Raw genomic sequence first — 25,540 nt, 5'->3', positions numbered from 1 at the left:
TGAAGATTCAACACTGGGCTAATTTCTACACCAATGAATGAAGACAGTACAGGTTTTCAAAATTACTTACTTTCGTTCTTATTTTTCAGTGCATTTTCATTCTCTTTTTCAGTGCGTTCATATTTCCTTAAATAATTATTTTGATTTACACTTTTGTTTTCTCTCTGACTTTAAAAGCCTGAAATGCGTCTTCTGTTATAGATACCAGGCAAAGTAATTATCTTTGTATTATATTTAAGCGTTACAAAAAGCCCAGTTGGGAAGGAAGATTGACAACAGTGCCTTTGTTAAATTGCATTCCTGCTCCCTGCAGAATGATTGGAAGACCATTGCCAGCCCATACAATTTCAGAGTGTACAGTCTACCCCTTTGTGAGATTGCCCATTATAGACAGACATCATTAGTCTTGAATATATACACATGCACATACCTATATAATCAGAATTTTTTTCTTCAGCTCTTTTTTGCTCTTCTGACGGAGAAATACTGTCAGGTAAGTAGTGCACGATCAACCCAGAAATGCCTGACCAAACTAGTAGAGCCTAGGCCACCCTCCTCAGATTTCTCAGGATAAGAATGTCTCCACAGGGTCACACCAGGGTCTGTGCAGTCCCCCTGTACGTCATCTATCAAAAATCTAGCAAAAATCAGAACAGGGAAAGCACATACATTCTGGTAAAATATCTCCCTGCTGCCCAGCCATATGTGGGTTACTGACTTTCCATGCCAGACGTTGGATCTAGCTGGTGGACTTTCCTTGCATAAATTTGCTCAGTCCTTTTCTGAATACCTTACTCTTTTGGCCACCACAGCATCATGTGCCAATAAATTCTACAGTTTTATTATGTGCGTTGTGAAAAACATGCTTGCTCCTATATATCTATATTCTGGTATGTATCTGCTGCTTGATACAGGATTCTGGCGTAATTGCAGAGAACAAAGTACAGGAGATGAAATCACAGGTAAGCAAGATATTAAAGCCAGTGATATTCACTGGCTTTCCCATTTTCTACAGCATTTAACTATTATTAATATCTAAATACTAGCCCTGTGAATGATTTCATTATTGAACTATCTATGAAAAATCTGCTCACCGTAATGGGCGTCTCTCACCAGACTCTTCTCTGCATGTCACAGGGGCATGATGATGACTGCACCGTCATACCCCAAGGTTTCAAGCCAGCCTAGGAGATCTCTGATGTGTGTATTTGAATTTGAATTCAGTAAGAATTTTACCATCAAATACCATACAGCCTAGATTGAAGCTTTAACCTTGGCCTACACAGGACCAGCTGAGAGAGTACAACACTGTGCAACGGTGTGCAACTGCTTTGTCCCTGGAGCCATCTGGGTAAGAACTACCTCTTCTGCTCTGCTTTCTTCTCAGCAATGGCATGTCGCCCTTCTCGTACAAAGGGGATACGAAAGGCAGGTCTAAACCAAATTACAGTAAAATGGCAAAACAAGAAAAGGGGGGAAACAACAGGGAGGAGACAGGAATGTAATTTATGTCAACAAATAAATGAAGCATATAGAAACTGCATTTAAAGCATAAAGGGCATGTAAAAGAAGTTGATATGACCAGATGGCTAAGGAGCACGAAGAGAGCAATTCCAGAAACTGTAAGGGAAATAAAGAACAGAAAAAGAGAAAAAAGATTATGAACTTCATACTAAATAGGGCAAATCCAAAGGGAATTCAACAGGAAGACTACAGCAGTAATTATGAAGAACAAAAAAAAAAAAAAAGTGAAAGAACAAGTCAGCAGAGGTTAGAATTGAGTCAGGAATACGCCTTTCCCACCTGGGGAGAGACTTCAGTTTTGTGGTGTCAGCACTAATAGTTTTAGATACTCCACTATTAAGGAGGATCTCATACAGACACGGTAGTAGGGCCCAGGAGAGCAGAAGGCAGAGACTGGCCAGAGTGGGAGGACAGTCTGGGGGTAAGTTACATGTTTAAGACCTTCAGAGCTGGGTTCAGGGCCTGGCTTCCTCAGACACAAAATACAGTATTTATAGAATCAGAATTGTCAGGGTTGGAAGGGACCTTAAAGACCATCTAGTTCCAACCCCCCTGCCATGGGCAGGGACACCTAGACAGGGCACCTAGACACATCTAGACACCTAGACCAGGTTGCTCAGAGCCCCGTCCAGCCTGGCCTTAAAAACTTCCAGGGATGGGGCTTCCACCACCTCTCTGGGCAACCTGTGCCAGTGTCTCACCACCCTCATGGTGAAGAACTTCTTCCTAACGTCCAGTCTGAATTGTCCCATCTCTAGTTTTAATCCATTCCCTCTAGTCCTACCATTACCCGACATCCTAAAAAGTCCCTCCCCAGCTTTCTTGTAGGCCCCCTTAAGATACTGGTAGGCCACTATGAGGTCTCCTCGGAGCCTTCTTTTCTCCAGACTGAACAACCCCAGCTCTCTCAGTCTGTCCTCATAGGAGAGAGGCTCCAGCCCTCAGATCATACTCGTGGCCCTTCTCTGGACACGTTCCAGCACGTCCATATCTCTCTTGTAGTAGGGGCTCCAGAACTGGACGCAGTACTCCAGGTGGGGTCTCACCAGAGTGGAGTAGAGGGGGAGAATCACCTCCCTCGACCCGCTGGCCACGCTTCTCCTGATGCAGCCCAGGATACGATTGCCTTTCTGGGCTGCTAGTGCACACTGACGGCTCATGTTGAGCCTCTCGTCCACCAGCACCCCCAAGTCCTTTTCTTCAGGGCTGCTCTCAAACCAGTCACTGCCCAGCCTATATCGGTGCTTGGGATTGCCCCGACCCAGATGGAGAACCTTGCACTTGGATTCTTAAGGACTGACTGACAGATAGTTTTATGGTTCTAGCTGGCAGTGAGTCCTGATCTAGCTACACACACAGCTGCAGATACCGATAACGCAAATGTTAGGGTGCCTGGTATTGAAGTCGAAGTCTTAAACATTAAAATACATGTATTTCTTGATAAATAAGTATAACACTCCAACTACTCAATTATGTACAATATTTACTCATTGTTTTGGACTTATGCACCTTCTTGTCAGCTGGTTTCAGAAATATAACCTTTAACAACACCACACAAGGGCATCACAATGTAAGAAGGAAACGCTAATTGATTTTTATCCTTTTGTGAAACAATCCACCCAAAGTTAATTAGAATAGGCTTGCTTTTGCTTTGCAAAAACAGTCCATAAGGAAGACTGATAGACAGAGCAAACTGCATCTTGCACAAAGGTGGTAGGATTTAAGTGATTTTGAGCTATGCTCCCAGAACTCAGTTGCCTTCAGGCATCTATCTGGTCTTTCTCTGTGGATGGCATAATTAGGACTTGCGTGAAAACCCCAGTGGTGAAGCCTGATAAGAAGTTAATCTTCTGGGCACCACGTGGGCCAAGAGAGATGTGCCAAAAAGTCCAATTAGCAAAGGCTTTCCGTCCTAGGTTGTGCCATAGCATTGCTCAGCGCTGATAAACACCTTGCAGCATCCGCTTCCGAGGTGAGTCAATTCAGCAGCGCACAAGTCCCGCACACATTACTCTGTGAGTAGCACAGAGCCAGAAAAGGGCATCACCTGCACCTTCTACTCACTGTGAAAATGTCAGAAAAACAGCTCTGCCATCTAAGCTCGTACCACTTCTTCACGCAACCTTCATACTCGCAATGGGACATGTAAATCCTACAGATTCACTCCCCTCTCTAATAATAGGATTCAGCTTCAGTGCTTTCAGCCATAAGCTAAGGCATTTCTTACTGCATTTGGGAGCACCACAGAGGGTCAGTAGGATCTGATCTTAGATTTCTTGAACCCTCTGCCTAAGGCCAAGCAAGCAGAATATGGGTCAAACCCACGTCATCCCAATTTTAGACTGAGGCAGCCCAAGACCTACTGGCAGTACAGAACCCAAAAGCATCACAGCAAGCTCACCCCGCTACAGCCATGTATGAGAAAAGTGAGAAAAGGATTATGTTTGATTTCCCATCATCTGTAAAAAAGAGAGGAAAAAGTTCTTGGCTGTTGGAAAAGCACTGCAGATCTGGAAGAGAAGGCTCAGCACCTATTCTTTGCAAGCCAGAGACCCTTTCTTTTACAAGAGAAAAGCACTTCCCTAATAGCCAAAGGAATGCTGAGACCCAGCATTCATGGACCCAACAAACTTCCCTCTCCATCCAGGGATATTTAAGAGCAAATCCCAGTTTTGAGAGGGATGCAGGACATGGAAACTGCTCCTGAGGAATTTGACTGGTGTCTCCAGAGCAAGGAACTGTGGTATGACTACAATGGAAGGAGTTAATAGACACTGAAATTGTTTTATTAAGTAGGTTTGCCAGAATTTACTTATTATTAAACCTCATTAGTCGGAGACTGTCCTTGTACTCCATGTTCTTACCCAGTTGCTGCGTGCTGCCTGCTGAATAGATGGAGGGATGCTGGAGAGATTATTTCTAAGCCCTTCCCCCTTCCCTCTCCCCTCCTCTTCCAGGACCACAGTGACAGTCCCAAGGGAAACAGAGGAGAGACAGGGAGAGGGCAGGATCCACCAGCTCTCACTCAGCAGATTTCACCAGGAAGCCCCAGGAGTCCAGAAGAGGAGCTGCCACTTAGGACACTGTCTCCTTTGCAAAGGATCTATCAGTACAACATATATTACATGAACACATACGAATATTTTCTCCTTCCCAGAAAGGAGGAGAGAAAGAGGAAAGAGACTGTGATCTCCAGAGTGCTATAGTGATTTTTCATGTAATCAATACTGTAAAATATCCCCAGGTCTTTCTGCTGGATGGTAACTCAGAGGAGAGCTGATCAGTTTGCGGCATGTGTACTTCACCTGCGGGGAAGCCAGGCACCGGGCAGCAGCCCGTGGCGCGGTGGTAAGTAACTTCGGGGAACTTTCCCTGCAATTTTTGCAGTTCACGGACTCGGGCTAATAAATGCCTTTGAATCTTTAGAGATTATGAACAAAAAAAAAAAGGGGGTTGATCCTGAAAGGGGGAAGTGGAAGGGGAGGGTGTCTTTCAATTGCTTTCCCCCCACCCCAAGCTGATAAAATACTTCGCTTTCTGTCTGTGCAACAAAGTTTTCTCCAGGGTGGGCAAATGGTCCTTACATCTTCTCCGTAATTTGCAGTGACATGAGACCGGGTTGATAAGAATAGTCACCATTTACACAGCACTTTACCTCTTAAGGCATTTTACAAACATCTACTGGCTAATCCTTGCAATACCCCTGAGAGGCAGGCAGAACAGGCGTGCAGTGAAAGGAAGAGGAATTGCAATCCGAGCTTTCAACTTAAAGCAATTAGGAACTTTGCATCCAGCTGATGGCAGGTAATTGACCACTCTCACTCTAATAACTATTAAGCAGCTTAGTTGAGTTAGCGTGTATTTAAGGGTTTATAGAAATAAGAAAGCAAAGCGACAAGCACCGGAAAATACAAAGATCTAACGATGACCGAGATACGCTGGGAGAAGAGACCAATCTGTTCACATTTGGATTTGCAGGCATCCGACCCTTCGCGATAATTATGAATGAGGCTTTAGCTCTCCTCTGTGTCTGTGTGTTGCCAGACAACCAATGAGGCTGCAAAGCAAATCGCATTCACAGGCTGCAGATTTCAGGAAGAAGCATAGAGGTGACTTTTACTTACAAAACACACGCTCATTAATTTTGCGATTTAGGAAAGTAGGCTGAAACACCTTATCTCTTGCAATAACCTCTACTATGTTTTCTCCTCCTTCCCATATCTTTTGGCTGACAGATAACCCTGCCCTGATGCCATTTCGGATGTCCCAGTGAGAACTCTTAGAGATGCCTATTCTCTCCGGAGGCAGTGATCAAGACTATAGTAACATTAGCTACACTTCTTGTAATTCCTTAAGCCACTTCTTTCCTGTCTCCGTTGAAACCCCTTCTGTCAAAGGGGTCCATTACCAAAGAGCCAGGAGGATTTACCATCCTGATCAAGTCTCTGCAGTCGATCTAAAGAGAGAGATCATGATAAATGTTGGAGGCATCAAGTACCTGCTACCTTGGAGTACTTTAGAGGAATTTCCCCTGACCAGACTGAGCAAACTTAAGTTTTGCAGCAGCTATGAAGAAATAATTCAGCTGTGTGATGATTACGATGAAGACACCCATGAGTTCTTCTTTGACAGGAACCCCAATGCTTTTGGGATGATTGTCAGCTTTCTAGCAGCAGGGAAGCTGATGCTCTTAAGAGACATGTGTGCCTTGTCTTTTCAGGAGGAGCTGAGATACTGGGGAATTGAGGAATCCAACCTGGAGAACTGCTGCTTTCGAAAACTATTTCAAAAACTCCAGGAGTTGGCTGAGGTACGCAAAGAAGAGGAACTTCGGAAGAGCAAAGAAGCTATGTGTGTGTTGGATGAGAAAACCAAATTTGGACAGTTTATGAACAGACTCAGAGATATGGTAGAAAATCCCCAGTCAGGACTCCCAGGCAAAGTCTTTGCTTGTCTCTCCATTCTCTTTGTGGCCACCACAGCTATAAGCCTTTGTGTTAGCACAATGCCAGACTTAAGAGCTGAAGAAGACAGGGTAAGTCAGTCCTTTTTAATTGGTCTACCTATAGAATTAAAAGAAATGTGTCTGTCTTGCTAGGCATACATCATTAAAAAGATAAAAAAAGATACAGAAAATCCATAGCAATGAGGTTCAAAACTGTCACTGGTAATGAAACTGTCTATAACAGAAAATGCAACAATGGCTTAAATTAGTTCTGTCATTTTCAAAATTATAGTAAATTAAGAATAACGTGAACAAAGGATTTTACTAATTGTTAGGTAAAATACAGCAAAGAGCTTCTGGACAGAACAGCTACTGCAGCTCTCTAACACAGCATTGTTTTTCCTTCTTAAGAAGCAGTTGGTAGTGTAACTTTATTAACTTGTTAGCACCGAGACTCTCAAACTGACATTGTGGTGTTTTCTCTTCAACGTGCTTTACTCTCTAGTGACCAGCAGTCTCTCATTTGGACACATCAGCTACAGAAATATTTTCCTCTGACATCTTTACTTTTAAAATAGCCGGGTACCTTCCCTTGTGATAATACAGTCCAATCTTTAAAGAGGAAGAAATACTCATTAATTTTTCTAATGTTATAATGTTACATTTCAAGAGTTGCATAAAGATTAAAGGATGAGAAACAGATGAAGGATTTTCGCAGATACTGAAACTTAAAAGCTGCACCTCCAGAAATCGTAATTCCATGCTAATAGAATTCCGTATTTGCCCACATATATATGTACGTATTGTGGAAGCAATGCCAAATACTAGCTGAACTGCTATCTGCAGTTAAACACTTTTCAAGTAAGTCATCCACATTAATTCAGGGCAAGGAAATCAAGCCTGTATCATACATGAAGAATCTTCTCTATAACATCGTTGTGAATATTTCAGCATTGTAAAGATTTATTATTCTAATAATAAAACAGAGGAAAGTAACAATCCAAAGTTATTTCAGATGTAGTAATGTCCAAATTCATCAAATAACTGTAACTAATCTCTTTAATGAATCCTGCACTTCATTTGCAAACTGCCCTTCCAAAAGTGTTGAGGAAATCCAGGTCAAATAAATTCCCTGCCCCAACCAGTGCTATAAGATAAGACACTCCTCAGAGTATTGCATATTGATGAATGAAGCAATGTTTACATTTAGAGCACAGCGTGGTATGCACAATACAAAGACCTGTATGTAATTTATTGCTCAAGCAGTAGTCAAAGCAGCACACTCATGGTGAAGATATGTCATGATATTTGATGTCTTTGAATAAAACTAAGGACTGCACAGAAAGCCGAAAATTAAGATCATTCCCTGTTCCATTTAACCCCTTGAATATTAACTTACATTTGCATAGGAAGACCATTACCTTTCAGTAATAAGTCTGGTGCTGTTGCAGCCTTCCACAGCTATTACTTTTGGCAGGAAAAACCGTAACGCTGTTCCAATGCTTCTTCCAAGGAAGTGCTTTAAATATAGAACATCCTTCTTACAGCTAGATGTAAAAACATTACAAACTCTGCTCTAGCAAGTGCTTCCTACTAACTTTGTTAATGGAAGTAGCCTGATGCATTTATCTTAATTTCCCAACCACTGCAGAAAAAGATATTATAAATACTTTTCGTGCAAAAGAACAAGCACATAATGTTTCAGAGCTCAGCTAGATGTAAGATGTTGTGTGCTTTAAAAATAATTAACCGTATGTTAAAAAGGGAAGCATGTTGAGGCTTGTAAGTCTATCTGGTAGCTGCAGTGTAGCTGCTGTTCCTGGATTTCCTATAAAACACAGATGACATTACCACTTCGGGATCTGCATATGTATCACTGCTTTAAAACAAGTAAACTGGATTGAAACCAGCTCAAAAGATGGAATGTTTACAGTGCAGAGGAGAGGATGAAGAATGAACCTGAGCAAAGGACCACATTTGTCCAAATATTTGGAAACATTACACAATTGACACTTACAGCACCAGTCTAATGCACTTTGTCATTGTGTCCCACAAGCACAGAAGAGAGTATTAAAAGTCCTATCATTTGAATCATTTAAAATTATGCCAGAGAAAACACAAGGGAATACACTAGAGCAAATACTCATGCCTTGTGGAAAAGCAGAGAATATGAACTACTAAATAGTAGGTTTTCTGTTCCTAGGGATGGAAGTTTTTCCCTAGGGATGGAAAAATTCCCTCAATTTCCATCCCTAAATTCTTAGCCTGCAACACCTAAGATTTTTTCACTGGGATCTCAAAAGAACATTTTGGCTAGAACTGGACAAATAACTCAGATAACTTAATTGACTAAAAATACTTCTTCTTGGTTGCGGCTGAGTCATACTCAGGCAAACTGCAACTCTATGTTGATTTGTAACTCAAAATTGTTCTCTGGCCGACCTCTGAAAGTGATTCCAAAATGGGGCCACATTCACCACCAACCCGCGACAGGCATGCAGAATCTGAATTTTTGGCTCTTTGGGCTAAACATAAAGATCACACAACATCTGTTTGCTCAGCAACAAAAAACAGCCAAATTCCTTCAATAAAGTTTCTAAACATCTGTAATTCCACACCTGAATTCAAAGATGCCCTGACCTGAGGTTTATTAATTTCTGAGTTAAAGCCTGGCAAAACCTCCATGTGTAAATGTGCTTACTAGTACTGCAAGGATCCATTTCCCAATGTCACTAACACTGGAAATGGAATTTATCCATTCTGAAATACAAATAAAAAAGGCTTTACCTCTGCTGCATATGTACCACTCTAGGGTCCTTTTTCTCACCATCACAGCCACATTAAGAGAGTGAGAACTGGCTGGACTCCAGCTCAAGGAGAAGTATCAGAGTCAAAAAAAAGAAAAAAAAAAATAATACAAGGTGACTTCCACTTCACACAGAGGCTTGGCTGATCCCACCCTGCAGGCACATGAAATCACTTGTCCTTTCATCAGTTGCTAAACCAGGTCTGCTTAGAAGGGAGAATAGCTGCTTGGGCAGGCAGAAGAGCAACCAGGAGACCTCACCATCCGAGGGAAAGTGAAAACTCCAGTCTCCGGGAGAGGGATGGCAAGGAGCCAAGGCAAGAGCATCCGCTTCAGGGAAGCCCAGTCACCCTGGCAACCAGAGGGGAGGGAAGGAGCCATCTCTATGGGCAGCAGAAAAGGGAGGGGAGGGTTAGCTTAAAGATAGCAATACAGCTGAAAGTGAAATAAAGAAACATGCACACACTCCAGAATATGTCAAATGACATTTAGGAACCTCCTCGTTAGAGATATGAAAGAAAAACACAGATAGACGGGCAAACAATTCTGTAACTGTATACCACATAAGCACCTGCCATGAACCCCAACTCAGAGGGAACAGCCTCAAGCGAAGGAAGCCAGAAGTTCAGGAAAACTCTAGAGCAGTAAATGTAGCTCTAGGGATCTCAAGTTTAAGTCTGACCGTGAAACAGATATCAAAAGTATTTATCATACACGATGCTAAGGAAAGAGGACCCATTAGCAACAAATTATGTTATTTGGGCATAAAACAACTGAAATGCCACATCCTCCAATGGCAATAATCCTTACCTAGGATATTTGCATCTGTTCTTTATGGAGACCAAACTGTCTTCAGTAAGAAAGCAAACTTAGTACCACCAAAATATAGTTAAAGGCACATGTGTATGTACAGATAGAAAAAAAGGCATATTTGGAGGTGAGGAACTCTGTTTGTTATTGAGTAGTCTGAGAGAACCGCAAATCTGAATCAGAGACCACACATATCAGGCTGGATGGGGCTTTGAGCAACCTGGTCTAGCGGGAGGTGTCCCTGCCCCTGGCAGGAGGGGTGGAACTAGATGATCTTTAAGGCCTCTTCCAACCCAAACCATTCTATGATTCTATGATAAAAGGTAAGAAAGCCGAAGCGACAAAATCTACCAGCACTTGCCTCAAACGAAGGAATTAAGATTATCCCACTAGAGACAAGGCAGAAGTCCCATCAAAGTCCCAGTCCCACATGAGAGTTACAGTCAGGATCCAAGAGGTGTAACTGAAATAGTCACTGTTCAGCACATCTAACCCAGAAGAATAAACATCATTACACCAGAGAACCAGGGAACAAAAACCACCGCAGAAGAGCTTGGACAGGGAGAACGCTTTAAAACCCTCTCGGGATTTTCTTTAGGAAGAGATACTTCTTTTAATGAGTCCCTAAAATTGGCGTCCTCTAGAGAAATGACTCAGCAGAAAGGGTAGAGCAAGGTCTTTTCTTCAGGAAGGCAAGGAAATTAAGGTCAGGGAGGGGAAAGAAGAAAAAAAAAACTCCAGACATTTCCATTCCCTGTCCCTCAGCACCAGTAACAACCAAATCTTTTTCTTCCAGTGTAGAAGGCCCCCAACAAACCACATCTAAGTGTGGTTTAAGAGAGAAGGAAATCCCTATTTTCTGTTCTCCCTCTTCTCTCCAGTGATCAGTGAGTGGTCAGACCTTGCTACTACTGATTTCTGTATTTGCTCGTAACTGACCTTGAGAAGCTTGTAATTGTTTTATGTATTGTATATAACCTAATGAAACATAACCGACATAAGCTGCAACCGGTATTGTCAGATCTAATGATTTTATCTTGAAACATAGAATATTCACTTCTTTAAAGTTCCCATTCCTGGGGTTGTTTGATCATTTGAAAATCTAATTCCTTTTAAAAGAGTAAGTTTGTAGTGTCTGGTTGCACTAAGAATCCAGAAAACATGAACAGAGGAAAACAACCCAGCACCTAATATATAGAACTATTTTTAAATTATGTTTTTCATTCTACATCATTATTCTGGAGGCCCTGAATTATGTTTTTCAGCGTTTGATGTTGCCGATGTTGTCTGTATGATACTAAAACCAGCCTATTTGGCTTGTACACCAGAGGAAACTGCCACAAAACACATTTTCCTTAGAATTGGAGTAATTTTACTTTATAGGGGAAAAAACAATTTATTGATCTTATTGTGAAGAGAAAGAAAATCAAACAAACTATTTGTTTCATCGGGGTTACCGCTGCCACAGCTAAACGCATTAATTATAAAAATTCACGTTGACTTGTATCTAGCTAGTTCAGTATGTGAAGATCTGCTTGCAAGAGGTATATCCTCAGTATTCAAGCCATTAAATCCATTATAAAAACATTCAAACATAAAGCTCCAACCCTGCCCATAACCTGGAGATAACATGAAGTATCTGTAGGGCACTTATTAAAGGGAAACCCAAACGACTTGGGAGTGCCTGGAGGAGATAAACATACGGAGAGCGTCAGTGAGAGGGGTGTAAACCTAGTTGTGCTGCTCACGTAGTCTGCAAAGACAAGACTCTTCATCAAAGTGTAATTTGGCCAACTGTTAGACGCAATCACCTTTGGTAAATGGAACATGACAGCTAGATTTTGACAGATACTGTGGGCTACCATTTTATAGCTTTTAAATAAGGGAGTCTAAATATTGATCAAAAAAGAATTTTCTAGCTGATTAGCCAGGGCAAAATGATTGCTGCTGAAAAATACCTTTTTCAATGACTAGTTCAAAGTACTACTAATGAAGTGGGGCACTATTCAGAATATACCTGAAAAGCAGGAATATTTCACAGTAATTTGGTGCTCAAACTCACTTTCTAACACAAGCATACATCACACAAAGCATGGCCCAGAGTGACTTGCTCTATTGCAAAGAGATTAATGAAATCCTGACTTTCAGAACACTTGTAACGCTCATTTAAAAGTGTAAGACTATAAAGGCATATGCATACGTGCTTATCTATAAATATATTGGTATACACGTAAGACTTGAAATTACTTAGAACAAAATAAAGCTGGATGTGCTTTGGTGTTATTGCATCTGCTCACTGCATTTTTCTGGGTTCTTATCAGAACACTTACCGCAGACACTCACTCTCCTAAATTATCTAGTACAATTCTGATTTCCCCTAACCATTTCGATCAGCAATGAAAGTACTGTAGCATTTTAAAGTAGGAAAATGTGCTTCACTGAAGCACCAAAAAGCTCCCAGTCTCCTAGGCGTACTCGGCACAGTAGACTCCAGAAAACTTATTTGCTTTGTGGATTGAATTAGTTAAATTAATAACAATTCAAGAAAGACAGAAGAAATAAGAAGCTGTGAAACATCAGAAAGCAGAATATTCAAGCCTAGGACTTTGATATACATATAAATTATTGCTTTATGGGATCTGTCTTTTTTTGAGGTTTGCATACCTATTGAGTAATGTCAAAAGCTTTGACCTTGAAATTGCACCATTACGTTAAGACCCTGATTTCATAGTTTCACATTATAAGTAACTGTTTTCCAAGTATCCACAAACAGAATTATGTATTTCAGCATTAAACCTAATATGTACAACATCGATGAAGTTCACATTGCTTAAGCCCTGCTCTGCACAACCAAAGAGGGGCACCAGCGGGGGGGCAGCCGCTGGCGAACATCTGTGTCTTGGCTTACCCTCGCTGCCACAGAAAACAATTTTCTTTAGAAAGCTTGGACACTCCACTTCAGTGAGTAAATGGATTCTGCATGGTTTTCAAAAGCTGGCTTTGCCAGTACAAGGTCCAGTGTTCAGAAAGCACAATTAGACATTATTAGTTTGCCTTATGTTCATCCAGTTTTGGCTGGATCCCAACAGCACTAAGTCTCCTGGCTTTGCACGCTATCCTGGGGGGACACCCAGCTGTTCCAGCTGCTCTGCAGCGGGCAGTCAATCAACCGCTATTCGGTGTGCCAGCACACGTGTTCCTCACCGGGAATCAGGCTTTCTTTTCCCTTTTGCTGCTTTCAAGTTTGTAATACCTACAAAGGGAAAAAATCCTGTTTGCTTTCCTCACTTCACTCATCTCAAAGGGTTCGGCACAGATGATTACTTAATCTGGGAAGATGGGTATTTCCTCAGAGGGAGGCACTCAGTTTTTGGGAAACGCTATTTGAAATCAATGCATCCTCCAAATTTGTAGCAATAACGCAACTAGTATTAAAAATAAACAACCACACAAATTTGTATGTGTTTCAGAAAGTGCTCTTTGAATATGATGGAAATCTTTGAGGACTTTTCAGTCTAATGCTGCAGGCAAATTCACAAGCTGGTATTTTAATTCTGAGCAAATCTAATTGCTAATTTCATTGCAGCATCAGGGCTATGAACTGCAAATGTTGTGGTTAGCACCTCCTGTTAGCGCTAGTATTTTCCCTTATAAAAGGTTCACTGTATTTGTGACTCCGCTGTACGCCCCGTACTACACACGTACAATATCAAGTAGTTTCTGCTCTGAAGAACTTACAGTGCAGTGAGGAAAGAAGCAGAGAGGAAACAGTAACAGGGCAAATTATTTGACTAGCAGCAAAACTGGAAATTGAAGGTCATCCTCCCAAGTCCCAGATAAATACCTTGTCATTTTGACCACCTTGTTCTTCACAGTTACAAAATGAAGTCTATTAAATTTCTTCCTAGAAAAACAAGAAAAAGATAACACGTCCCCATCTTTCTCCTAACACAAACACTCCGGGGTCACCAATTGGTTTAAATCAAACTCAGATTCTTTAGACTGATTCTCACGGTGTTTGCAGAATAAGGACCCGAGCTTAAAAGTTAATTGAAATATTTTATTTTAGTTACACGTCTGCCCCAGAGGAGATAATTATGTGTTGGATACAGAGATAATAATTTCCTTCTATGTTCTTTCTAATGTCCACATTAATATAATCCCAATATTAGTTTAGTTTCCACAAATGTACCAGTTGTAGTAATTGTTTTTATAAGTCCAGGCTTATTTCCCATAAAGCAAAGCGAGTGGGAAATCATTCTGTGATCAGAGTACGCAGCACTCCTTTAAAAAGCTCATCATTCTGTAAATCAGGTTACAGTCTCTTTCTCAGCAGGCTCTAAACCTTTTGATTTTATTGCATCAGTCTGTAACCATAAATCCAAGTACTGAAGTGATCCACAGCATAGGGTTTTCAACTTCTCCCTAACCATCATTTGATTCAGCAGAGCACGGTTTAATTATTCAAATAATAGCGGCAATGCGGTGGCAGTGATTCAGCAGTACCTGCAGCACTGCAGCTGGATCCCACGGCTCCAGGTATGCAGGGAGCGCAGATTGGCACAACACTTACTAACCGAATCATCATTTTACAGCCAAAAGGGATTTCTCCCCTGCATCAGCTCATTTCCTGCTGTGAACTGGGATAAGAACAGCCAGGAGCTGGTTAGGTATCTCAGTCTTGATCTGCCTTGCTACTCTCTAAACCCTCAGTCCTCTCTAGACTTGTAGGCTCACCCTGGAGATGCACCGCCTTGGATTTGTGAGCAGGCAAGAGCAAGAACTAAAGGTTGCTTTTTCACTATTGTGTTAACTTGTAGTTTTTTCCACAGAGGGAATTGCTTGGGGAGAAACTGTAGACCAGGATGCAGTGCCCACGTATAACCCTAAGATGTGCAAAAGGCTGGAAAACAGCACCCTGCCCGGGACATATCAACCTTGGGCTTAGAGAGGAAAATTCCTGCGAGTTTTGCTTCTAAATCCTCTACATAGAGGGCGGAATGTTTTTCTTCTGAGCGGGCCAAAAGGCCAGCCTGCAAGAAGAGCAGTCTTGCTGAGATAAGCCCCTCCACTAAGTGTTGGACAGCACAAGCAGGCAGAAGGCAGGTCGACAGCCACAATACAGACTGATCCCATCTGCCACCACTTCAGTGGGCACTGGCCTCGGTCCACAGAACAGTGTGTGGATCAGAGAGAAGGATCTGAGAGGTAATGGGCTGTACTTGACTGTGCCAAATAAATTCTGGACGTGCCAGAGTAAGTTTCGCAGATGTGGATTGTGACCTCGCGTCAGCCAGGCTGCCAGGCACCTTTCTGGTGTGAAAGACGATGTTCTGGCAGCCAGCTGCAGACTGCAGTGCTAAGCAGGTACAGATCCTGTTTAAGGAAACTCTCCTTTAGGACCCCAATAGGAGTCTGAATCAAGAACAGTCAAACATATTGCTTTATGAATGCCTTCCCTGCTTTGTTTTGAGACTCTTTAGTATGGGTGACTGAACACCAAAAGAGCCTTTACTCGGAAGCAGTCACTACGGCATCTAGGGTGGATCTAGCTGGGAGGAGGCTTCAGATCCTTTCTGTCCATTGCTCATTTGTTTTATGATGATGAGCCAGCTGCTTTCCATAAACGTACCCTGGGACTAACAGAGTTTGCATACAGTGGTTCAATCATGACTTCTAGCTGTGTTCAAGGACTTCTATCAACTTGGCTTCATAAATAATGCTTTTCTCATAAGTATGTGCTGTATAAGCAACATATATACATAGTGCTGATGTAGATGTTGATTTCCACTCTAAGGCTTTGAAAATATTAACCTCTGTAGGTATGATGTGATTCTGAAATAATCCATGTACAGATCTAGCAGTACTTACTAGCAAAGTGTTCTGAAAGCATTGGTACACCTTTCACCATTTAACTAGGAAATAGATTATTTGACACAGGAAACACTTAAAATCACTAACATCATGACAACCAGTGTTAACTGGCAAGCACAGACAGGAGATCATGAGAAAGGCTGCCGGTTTGCCTGTCTTGCACCTCAGATTCCACTTTATTTAGATACTATTTGTTACACAGCATAGAAAACTGGTTCAGATTGCTGCCAGTGACTTCCACAGAAGTCCAGCCAGTCACACCAAGGCAAGAGCAGAAAAGTGCTACCTGTCCTATTCCCACCCCAATATAGCTGGAGCACCGCACTTCCAATATAAAAGGAATAACAGGGTTTTTCCCCCCTTTTTCTGCAGCTTAAGAGAAACTTTTCATGCCTGCCTCTGATGTTTTCAGGTCATTTCAGTCCCCTTTTTTATACTCCAGAAATTGCTTAAAAAGGATTTGTTTGAGGCATTTTTTTGTTAAGAATCAGTAACAAAACATGAAGAATCCATGGCCACAATATAGAGCAGGCAGGGATATAATATCCCTTTTTTGAAAAGCGCCAAGTTTTGCCAGCCTGTCGGCAAGTAGTCAGCCACTGCCTTGCCATTCAATATTGTGCCACTGATTTCCACAGTGCTCTGCAGAGGATTAGAAAGAACCGATCTGTTCCAGTTGATACTGGTGAGGAGACCAGAGGTAAAACCTGGCATCCTTTCCCTCAATGTGCAGCACAGCCTTCAGCTGCTCAGAGGCCAGACAGACTCGGGTTCAAACGCTCAGAATCCTCCAACAATTTTATAAGAGGATCATAACAAAGTGTGCAAGGTGCAAAATGTAAGTTTTCACTCTGTTCTGTGTTTGCTTCAGCTTTTATGAAAAAAAAAAAAAACCCACCTCACAGTGGACTAAAGGATAAATATCCACTGCAAAAGGTACTGGGGTAAATCTTTGGCAGTAGGAAATTAATTGGCAGATCAGGTAATGATTCAGAAAAAGTTTTCCTTAGTGTATTTCAATTATAAAGTGTCTTAGAGTACAAGCAAGTGGGACACAAATGGTCAACTCAGAGCAGATGCTGAAGGCATAAGAATAGTTCTTGGCGTTCTCATCCAGTCATCTATAAGTAATAAATTTTTTCCTTGTCTAGAAAATGTAAAATAGCGATTTGTATCTGAAAAACAAGGTGGATAGACAAGATATATATTCCGCAGGGGAAATTCTGATGCAGTCTCCCTGGGCATTGCTACAATTATTGATGCATGTAAAGATATTATTTTCACTAGATGAGATTTACATTTCTTGTAAGGTAGGTTAGTGCAGCATAACTCTGAGATCTGGTTTGGTTTATTATCCTGGATGTCATTATGCCTTAACTAATGTTTCCTGGTAAACTAAGAGGGCACTTTGCCAGGAAATGTATCTTATTTATCTTGTGAGTGGCACATATCTTAAGTTCATTTAGCTTGAATTCAGTTAGTGAATACCTTACTCTTCTGTAAGCTCACCTGTGCAGTTGAGGTCTGAGATTTAGCTGCCACATGTTGCCCTGGCCAGTCCCAGGCTCAGAGATGCTGAACTCCTGAACCTCAGATCCATTCAAAAAAAAAGTACTGCAAGAAAGCTGCAGTGACACTTAGCAGAGTCACACAATTTCTCACTATTAGAAATATTACATTCCAAGCATTGTCCCTACATAGATTCAACATGCTTGAACTTTTGTAAGGAACGCACAATAAAAAGCAAAATTTATCGAATTCTTCATTATGAAAATATATCCATTTGACTGTATAAAACCTACAGTTCACCCACACTTTAAAGCTGCAGTCCCAGTCCCTTACACCTCAAAACCTCAACCTCTTGTTGCTAGAGAAACGCAACGAGGGTGGAATGACTTCACGCAAGGAGTAAGGCAGGCAGAATTCCTCAGGATGGAAACAAGCTACAACAGCAGCTGCAACAGATGTCTACAAAATCGCAAATGGCAGGAAACGAGTAAATGTCAACCAAGTAGCCAGAGTCCCTTCAGTGACAGCACTCAGGGGCATCAGATGGAACTAATGGGAAACAAGTTGAAAGCAAAAGGGTGAGTCTCCAGGCGATAGGCGGCAGACAAGCAATTCAGTTCGCTTACATGAACACCACCTTCAGCTCAGGAAGCTCTGGAGTGGAAAACAGAACCCGGGAGATTTGCCTTGGGCATCTGTTTTCTCAGGCTGTTGGAAGAGGGCACTGGGATAACTGGACTCAGTACTGCCGTTCTTATATTTTATTATGAGCCTATTTTTTCATATCTAAAGAGAAGTTAATAGGAGTATCCTAAAATGAGCAATTTTACTGTAACACTATAAACATTCCAATGCATGAGAACCCAGAAAATAAGCCATCACCTTATACAGCGGAAGGCAATAATGAAAAGGAAGCATGAACTGCTTATTATCCCTGGTGGTACAGAAGTTTGAAAGAGCCACTTTGCTTCTTTGAGGTGATTTATAAATTTAAGAAATCACTCAATATTTCAGGCATCAGACTGAGTAGATATCTTTTACATATAAAATATTGTTTCGTTCATTGTTGAGCCAAATGCTCTTTTCATATCTACAATCAATACCAGGCACTCATTTTATTACACTTATATCATACATTGTAGAATTTCAGCTAGAGGCAAGTTCCATAAATTCTTATAAATACTTGCATTGTTCAAAAGTAAACCTGCAGGATGAATAAAGTATAGAGTTAGATATTCACTCACCACTGGCTTTTTGATAACTGTTCTCCTGTCAGAGCTGATGAAAGTTTGAGTACTGATTGACACTACGGCAGTGTAAAACATGTCAGAGGGTTTTGTTGAAAAAGCCCACCCAAAATATGTTGTGGTCAGTTATAAATAAAACCTCATCTTCCCCTCGTATTCACAGTCAACACCATACTGACTTGGGGCTTTCATACGTTCTCCTGCACCATGGTACTTTGGATGCAAAAACGCAGTCAGGAGGAAAATGAAGTCAGTGACAAACTTGACTCAAAGATGTGAAAATAAAAGCTCAGAATTCTGCTCTAGTTAATGGTGAGATCAAAAGAGGGAGTCATTTGTTGTGTTTTGTGTTGGCAGGCACTGATCACGAGAATTTCCCAAATGTGTTTGCTTTGTTCAGAAAGAGGAAATCTATAGAATTTTTTGCGGCACAGAAAACCCTCTATTGGCCATTTATGCAAAAAACCCTTTCACGGATCAGAGTATTTGGCCTATAATTTGCCAGTTCACTGAAAAGTAACTAACATCTAATGGGAATTTGGTGACAGCAGCAAATTTGAAATCTACCACTGACGTAGAGACATCCATATTTTTGGTAAGAACACAGTGTTTGAAGTCAGTGTGTTATTCTGCCTGCTCTTTGGACAACAGTTGTAAGTGGAACATAAAGCACTCTGAGGTCTAAAATCAAAATACCGGGAGAGACAGAAATTGTCTTTGGTGTTTAATATTTCCTCTTTTCCCTCTTATAATTCCAATATTTGCTGCTTTTGATGTTCAAAATGATCAAGAATCTTCCAAAAGACTGACATTAGAGAGGGATATTCCATATAAACCATGTCGCATACATTACATAATATACACAAATATTTCTAATATATAAAAAATTCACATATAAATTCACTGGATGAAATTTTTCTCCCAATGCGAAATCAATGAGCATGTTCTCACTAAATCCCATAGAGCCAGGGTCTTACACTCCCTTTCCAGACACTGGTGACAGAGAAATAAGCCGACAGGCAGAGAAAGAGGCTCGGAAGTTTCTGGCAGATGTTGTATATGGATTCACTAAATCACTGTACATCTACACTATGTAATGGAGTGAAATTGCCCTGCTGCGAGATGGTAGCCCAGCTGCATTATTTCTAGGGCTTGAGTTAGTCACCTCCATACAGAACAACTGTGCTGAATGTATAAATCGGTTCCCTCTGAGAGACACAGGGCTGGTTTTGCTGCGTGCTTTCACGTAGCGTAGGCATGTCTGAAGCAAACACATCCTTCTTTTTTCTGCCTCTCCCCAAAAAAATGAAGCACAAAATTCTCTGCATTAGTCACAGTGTCATAGATTGTGATATTGTCACTCTTTTGTTTGCTGCAGGAGAAAAAGGGATCGTGGTTTGAATCACATGCAAAAATTTCTGAAACGTCTTTTGCAAAGTACATAAAAAAGACAAAGTGTGCTAACAGGGGAGAACTCGCCATCCTTTACATCCACAACTATGCACAAAGGAAAAATAAAATGCACAGTAACGTTCCTGAAGAGTTTGATTTGAAGGATGTTCTTCTGAAAAGTGAAATACACATTTAGGAAGCTGACTGCACAAATTGCTTTCTCTAAATATATGTAACTTTCTATAGGGAATACTGAGGCAACCAAGGGTGGCAAGAAGAAAAAAAATCTCCCAACCAGCCCTTACAATGCTACACCTTGAAATTTCACACTCAATTCAAAAGACACCCTAGATCTCAACAGTTAAAGCTTCCAGCAAACAAAATTTATTTTCTTGTACTTTCCAAGGAAGGAATAGTGAAAGCTGCATGATGAGAGCAACGTCACCTGTAAATGTATGAAGGCAAACAAGTAACCGATGTACTGGAAATTCAGCCCCGTTAACAAAAAATAAAATAAATCTTCATGGGAACAATGAATAATTCACAGGCCGCATCACCACAGTGACCATAGGCAGGTCTGCGCAGAGTCTAGGCTGCACTATTGAAATAATTTACAACTCAGAAAAAGTGAACACTGCATAACACAACTGCTGATTGCAAGCAATCTCATCAAGCCAAGTCAGCAGCTCTGCAGACATCAATGCACTCCAGGCACTGCCGTGGCAATGACTTCAAATGGAGCTATAACCCGACCCTGTACACATAACTCTAGCAGAGCCAAGTCTTCACTACCTTTTGCGATGTTTACTTGAAGAGATAAATTATGATCTTGACAGTCTATTGCCAGCCTACTGAAAGAGGAAAAATCCCCAAACAGTGCTACACAGCTAAATTGTTCTGAGGGTTAGACACGGTAAAGCATATACATACGGGGTATGTTAACATTTTACCTGAGGAACTCAGCCAGCCAATGATACAAACACTGCCTGAACAAAAAGACTTGTTACTCCCAAGAAGAGCAGTAATTCCATCACAAGGGACACTCTAAATAACCAACGTTGCATTGCAATGTGGAGGATAACTGAACATTGGTAGTAAGTTCAATTAGCAGTAGGGATATGTGTTTCCTGTGGTGTTTTTAATCAATATTGCTTGTGAAATTTGGCTGAGAATGAACAACACTGTATCAGGAACTGTTGCTGTAAATTGCTTAATTTCAGAGACAGGCTATGAGGAAAGATACGTACAGCAGCCTTGACTTCATTCTGCAGAGGTTACAAAAAAAGCCTTTCACGAATCAAGGGTCTGCAGTTATTCCTGAATTACACATGGACACTCTCTCCTCCCAAAAGGAGGTTCTTTCTCTGCACAGATCCTCCTTCATTGTCCCTAATTCTGCTTGATCGTCTGCAGTTGTGAACATCTCAGAGATGCAAGTCCATGTTCAGCAAGGAGGAGACAACTCTTTAACCTTGCTAAGCCTTCATGTACCAAAGTTGTTGCTGGAAAGAGCTATTTGCTAAATATTAATTTCCAAGCAGCTTAAAAATCTAAAATGAAACTACTGTCTTCTACATTTGGGTTTTCTGGAACATGCAGTGACAACTCGTATTCTGAGTCCAGGCTGGAATTTCAGAGAGTTGCAATACTTGTCGTCAATCCCTTTCTCTGGTTCCCAATTACAGATGAGATTTCTCATTTTTACCAAAAATTCAAACCCTGTACGCTTGATATGCACCGGTGTTTTGATAATGTGCTCAGCAAAGAAAAGCACACCAGGCTGCTTCAAAGTCAGCCAAAGTCCATGCAGGACTCCAGTTCACTTGACCTGGTTTTGGATTAGAACTGTAATCCAAATATTTGCACTGATGCAAGAACTTCATGTAAACAGCAGTGTGCCGCTGAAAATACCACACAAGTACCTGTTAGGTGCCATTCTTCAATAGGCTTACTCGCAATGTTTAAAAGCAAAAAACCAGCATTAAAACCTGTTAGCTCACTCTTTGGATGGACGTAGCCTAGTGGCTGCCCATCACTAAAGGACAAAGCTCAATGTAGTCTCTTGCTCACCCAAATAATTACGCGTTAATTTACATTTGCCTCCTTTTTTCACTGGAATAGGCCGAAAGAAGTTTCATTTTTTAAGCTTAGCTCAGGAAAATTAAAAAAAAAAAGGGAATACAAAGTAGTTCAACTAAAGCAATTCCTTTGATAACAAAACCGAGAAGGTATTGCTTGTAGCATGTGGCCTCTATACTGGGAGAGGATTCTTCAAGGCAAGTTTCACCTACTGAGAGGGTATTTATTTTCCTTTAGATTAAAACATTTGCATGCACAGAAAGAAACAAGATTGATATATGGCATAACTGAGCTAAGGATCCAGATGACTTAATGAATATCTCTGAACCACTTTTAATTACACCAGAGTAAGCAGCATTTGTGAAAGCACCATACATTGAACAGCACCCGAAGTTTACAGAGACATTCTAATATTAATCTTTCTTTTGAAGAGAAACTGATTTTTGCACAGGCTTATAAACCAGTCAAGTTTAAATTAATTTCTTTTTGAGAGCAGAAAGAGGGACTTATTTGGGACTTACAGGCTGCATGCCAAGACTTTATACAGATCTGAGTTTCATTCATTTAGACTGGAAGAAGCAATGTAATAAAAATAAGCAGGTAGATGTATCTGTTCATTCAGATATTTCATGCACTCAGTATCATCTATACACCACTGAAAGATGGCTGCCATACGGCTACTCGCTAGCTGGCATTTCTTCATGTCCAATACCAGTGACTCAAGCAGATACATATTGCTTTTCCTTAGTGTTTTTGGATGCTGGTTCACAGACTGTTCTTTTATTTAATTCTCTTTTTGTCTTGTGTCAGGGCGAGTGTTCCCAGAAGTGCTATTACATCTTCGTCATAGAGACCATCTGTGTGGCTTGGTTTTCCCTGGAGTTCTGCCTCCGATTCATTCAGGCAAGGAGCAAGTGTCAGTTCTTCAAAGGACCCCTAAATATCATTGACTTCTTGGCTATTTCACCCTATTACGTCTCCCTCATTTTCTCGGAGGATGACTCAAATGAGGAGGAAGACAGGCCAAGCAGCAACACATATTTGGAGAAGGTTGGTTTGGTGCTACGGGTTTTACGTGCCTTGAGGATCTTGTATGTAATGCGCCTTGCCCGACATTCCTTGGGCTTGCAGACTTTGGGCCTCACAGTTCGGAGATGCACACGGGAATTTGGCCTGCTTTTACTCTTCTTATGTGTGGCTGTCACTCTGTTTTCTCCTTTGGTCTATCTCGCCGAGAACGAATCTGGGAAGGTGCTTGAATTTACAAGCATACCTGCTTCTTACTGGTGGGCTATCATTTCAATGACCACTGTGGGGTACGGAGATATGGTACCACGGAGCGTCCCAGGCCAGATGGTGGCTTTGAGCAGCATCCTCAGTGGGATTCTCATCATGTCTTTTCCTGCAACATCAATATTCCACACTTTCTCCCATTCCTACTCAGAGTTGAGAAAGGAACATGAACGACTGCAGTCTCGGCTAAACAGAGCAAAAAATGCCAATCACTCTGGTGAAAGCGATACCTTCAATGAGACAGACAGCTTGATCCTGGAGGATCAAGCATCACCAATCAAATACATTTACACAGGGAACTAAGCCTAGTTGTAAAAAGTTCCCAAGAACAGGAATAGAAATATACACATACGTATGTCACCATAATACACAAAGCAAAGCAACAACATAGGTTACGATGCTATTTTTCTCTGCCAGCATAGGTATACTAAGCAGTCAAGCCAACACAGCTAGCTCCAACACATCACTATGAAGCTGGAGGTTTTGAGAATGTCAAAAGTCAGAGTTTATTCAATAATAAATATTCATTCTTCTCTACGACTAATAAGAATAAACTTTGTCTCTGCCAGTCATGTATCTTGCTGAGTACCTAATATTGAATGAGTAACAAAAAAACCAGCTTCTGTTGGCACAAATGCACTTGTTATTTTATTTGCCTTTGAGTTTCCACTGTTCTTGCAATTAACATCTTGAGCCAAGCACTAGAATGGATTCTTTCAGGGCTACGCACCAGTGTTGTTTATACGATGCTCATCCACCAGGCATACAGAAGAAGCCTCGATACAAATCTGGATTCTGTATCTAAAGCCACTAATAAGCTGAAAATAAAAGCATTGTATGTGAAAGCTTTCAAAGTTTGCCCGTAGCCAGATGATCGATCTATAAATAACAAATTGCACTGTTATTGTATAAAATAGTGTTTGCAAGAGAATTTGCTTGAAATGCAGTTGCGTCCTGCAAACTGTAAACGTTTCATACTAGACAGCAAAAGTTTTCAAACTTCTTTTTCATATACTTATTTAAAATAACAAATGAGGAATAAAAAACCCCAAGCTTATCAACCATATTAAAAAGAGTTGGTGTTATCTTTTTTACTGAATGGTGATGGCTTCTCTGGAAGAGAGATTAAAAAAACCAGACTTACTGAAAATGAGATGAGAGCTCAGAAGTATCCAAACATATAAATAGTAAAGAATGAAGCAAATGATTGCCAGAGAGGCAGTGGGAGTGATGTCCCTTTTGGGATATCAAAGTATAGCCAGAAGAAAGCAATAGCACTACACAGAAGTCAACAATGCTGCTTTATGGGATAGTCTAGATGATCTTTCACAATTTGACCTTTTAGATGCTGTGAACACAGTTAGTGAAAACCGATACCAAGACACGAAGGCCGGGTCTGTGCAAACACCTGTGTGTTTAAGGCCTGCATCAGCACACAGCTCCTCAGTTTGTAAGCAGCCCTGTTGATACCCACGGAACTTTGACACGCTGAATTTTGGGCACGTATTCAAGTACTATGATTAATCAAGGCCTAAATTATTTTTTTAATCAGATTTGCAGCTTTCAGTATTCCATTTCTTATATCCTACTGAGGTCCCCATGACCTTGTAATGGAGCAAAGCTCAGTGAATTGACCGTTCGCTCCAGTTTTCAGCAGGCACCATTCTTGGAGCCCCGAGGGTGCTTCCAGGCATTGTGACCTGTCTCCCACGTGGACGTACAAACACAGGCACTTGCAGGGTTATGCAACTTCATGCAGGCATTTGGGAGCTTCAGTTTTTAGATACTATCGTCACTGCACTGCATAGCTTACGTACAGAAAAACACAGTTCTTGGCACAATGTGGATCACGTAACTCAAATTAATCTCTTGGATTTATCTTGCTATTGACTCTATGATTTAAACCAGAGAAACTGTAGTGGATTATAGATAGGATGTTCCAACATAATTGTAACGAGTCGACACTGGATGACAGGCATTTATATTTGCCAAATAAAGGGTGGAACTTCTGCTGGCTTAGGATAGGTCCACATGATTTTTTATTTTTTGCAATTAGCATTT

At 41.1% G+C, this 25,540-nt stretch overlaps 1 protein-coding gene across 1 annotated transcript; it reads left to right on the top strand.

The window, feature by feature from the left end:
* The first annotated feature begins 4,526 nt into the window (after positions 1 to 4,526).
* KCNG4 (potassium voltage-gated channel modifier subfamily G member 4) lies at positions 4,527 to 24,287 on the top strand. The gene is made up of 3 exons (XM_063332607.1): positions 4,527 to 4,872; positions 5,760 to 6,559; positions 22,997 to 24,287. The coding sequence occupies exons 2-3, from the start codon at positions 5,810 to 5,812 to the stop codon at positions 23,780 to 23,782; spliced, it is 1,536 nt and encodes a 511-aa protein (XP_063188677.1). The 5' UTR covers positions 4,527 to 4,872; positions 5,760 to 5,809; the 3' UTR covers positions 23,783 to 24,287.
* The last annotated feature ends 1,253 nt before the right edge of the window (positions 24,288 to 25,540 follow it).

This window comes from Chroicocephalus ridibundus, chromosome 4 (assembly GCF_963924245.1).
Source record: "Chroicocephalus ridibundus chromosome 4, bChrRid1.1, whole genome shotgun sequence".
NCBI lineage: Eukaryota > Metazoa > Chordata > Aves > Charadriiformes > Laridae > Chroicocephalus > Chroicocephalus ridibundus.
Note: the sequence above shows the minus strand (reverse complement) of the source record. Positions and strands in the feature narration are given on the sequence as shown.

What these genes read in the sequence shown, in the direction of transcription:
- KCNG4 (XM_063332607.1), top strand. Translation starts at nt 5,810, where the DNA reads ATGCCTATTCTCTCCGGAGGCAGTGATCAAGACTATAGTAACATTAGC. An exon ending in TAAGAGCTGAAGAAGACAGG is followed by an intron (nt 6,560 to 22,996) that starts GTAAGTCAGTCC and finishes GTCTTGTGTCAG; the next exon opens with GGCGAGTGTTCCCAGAAGTG.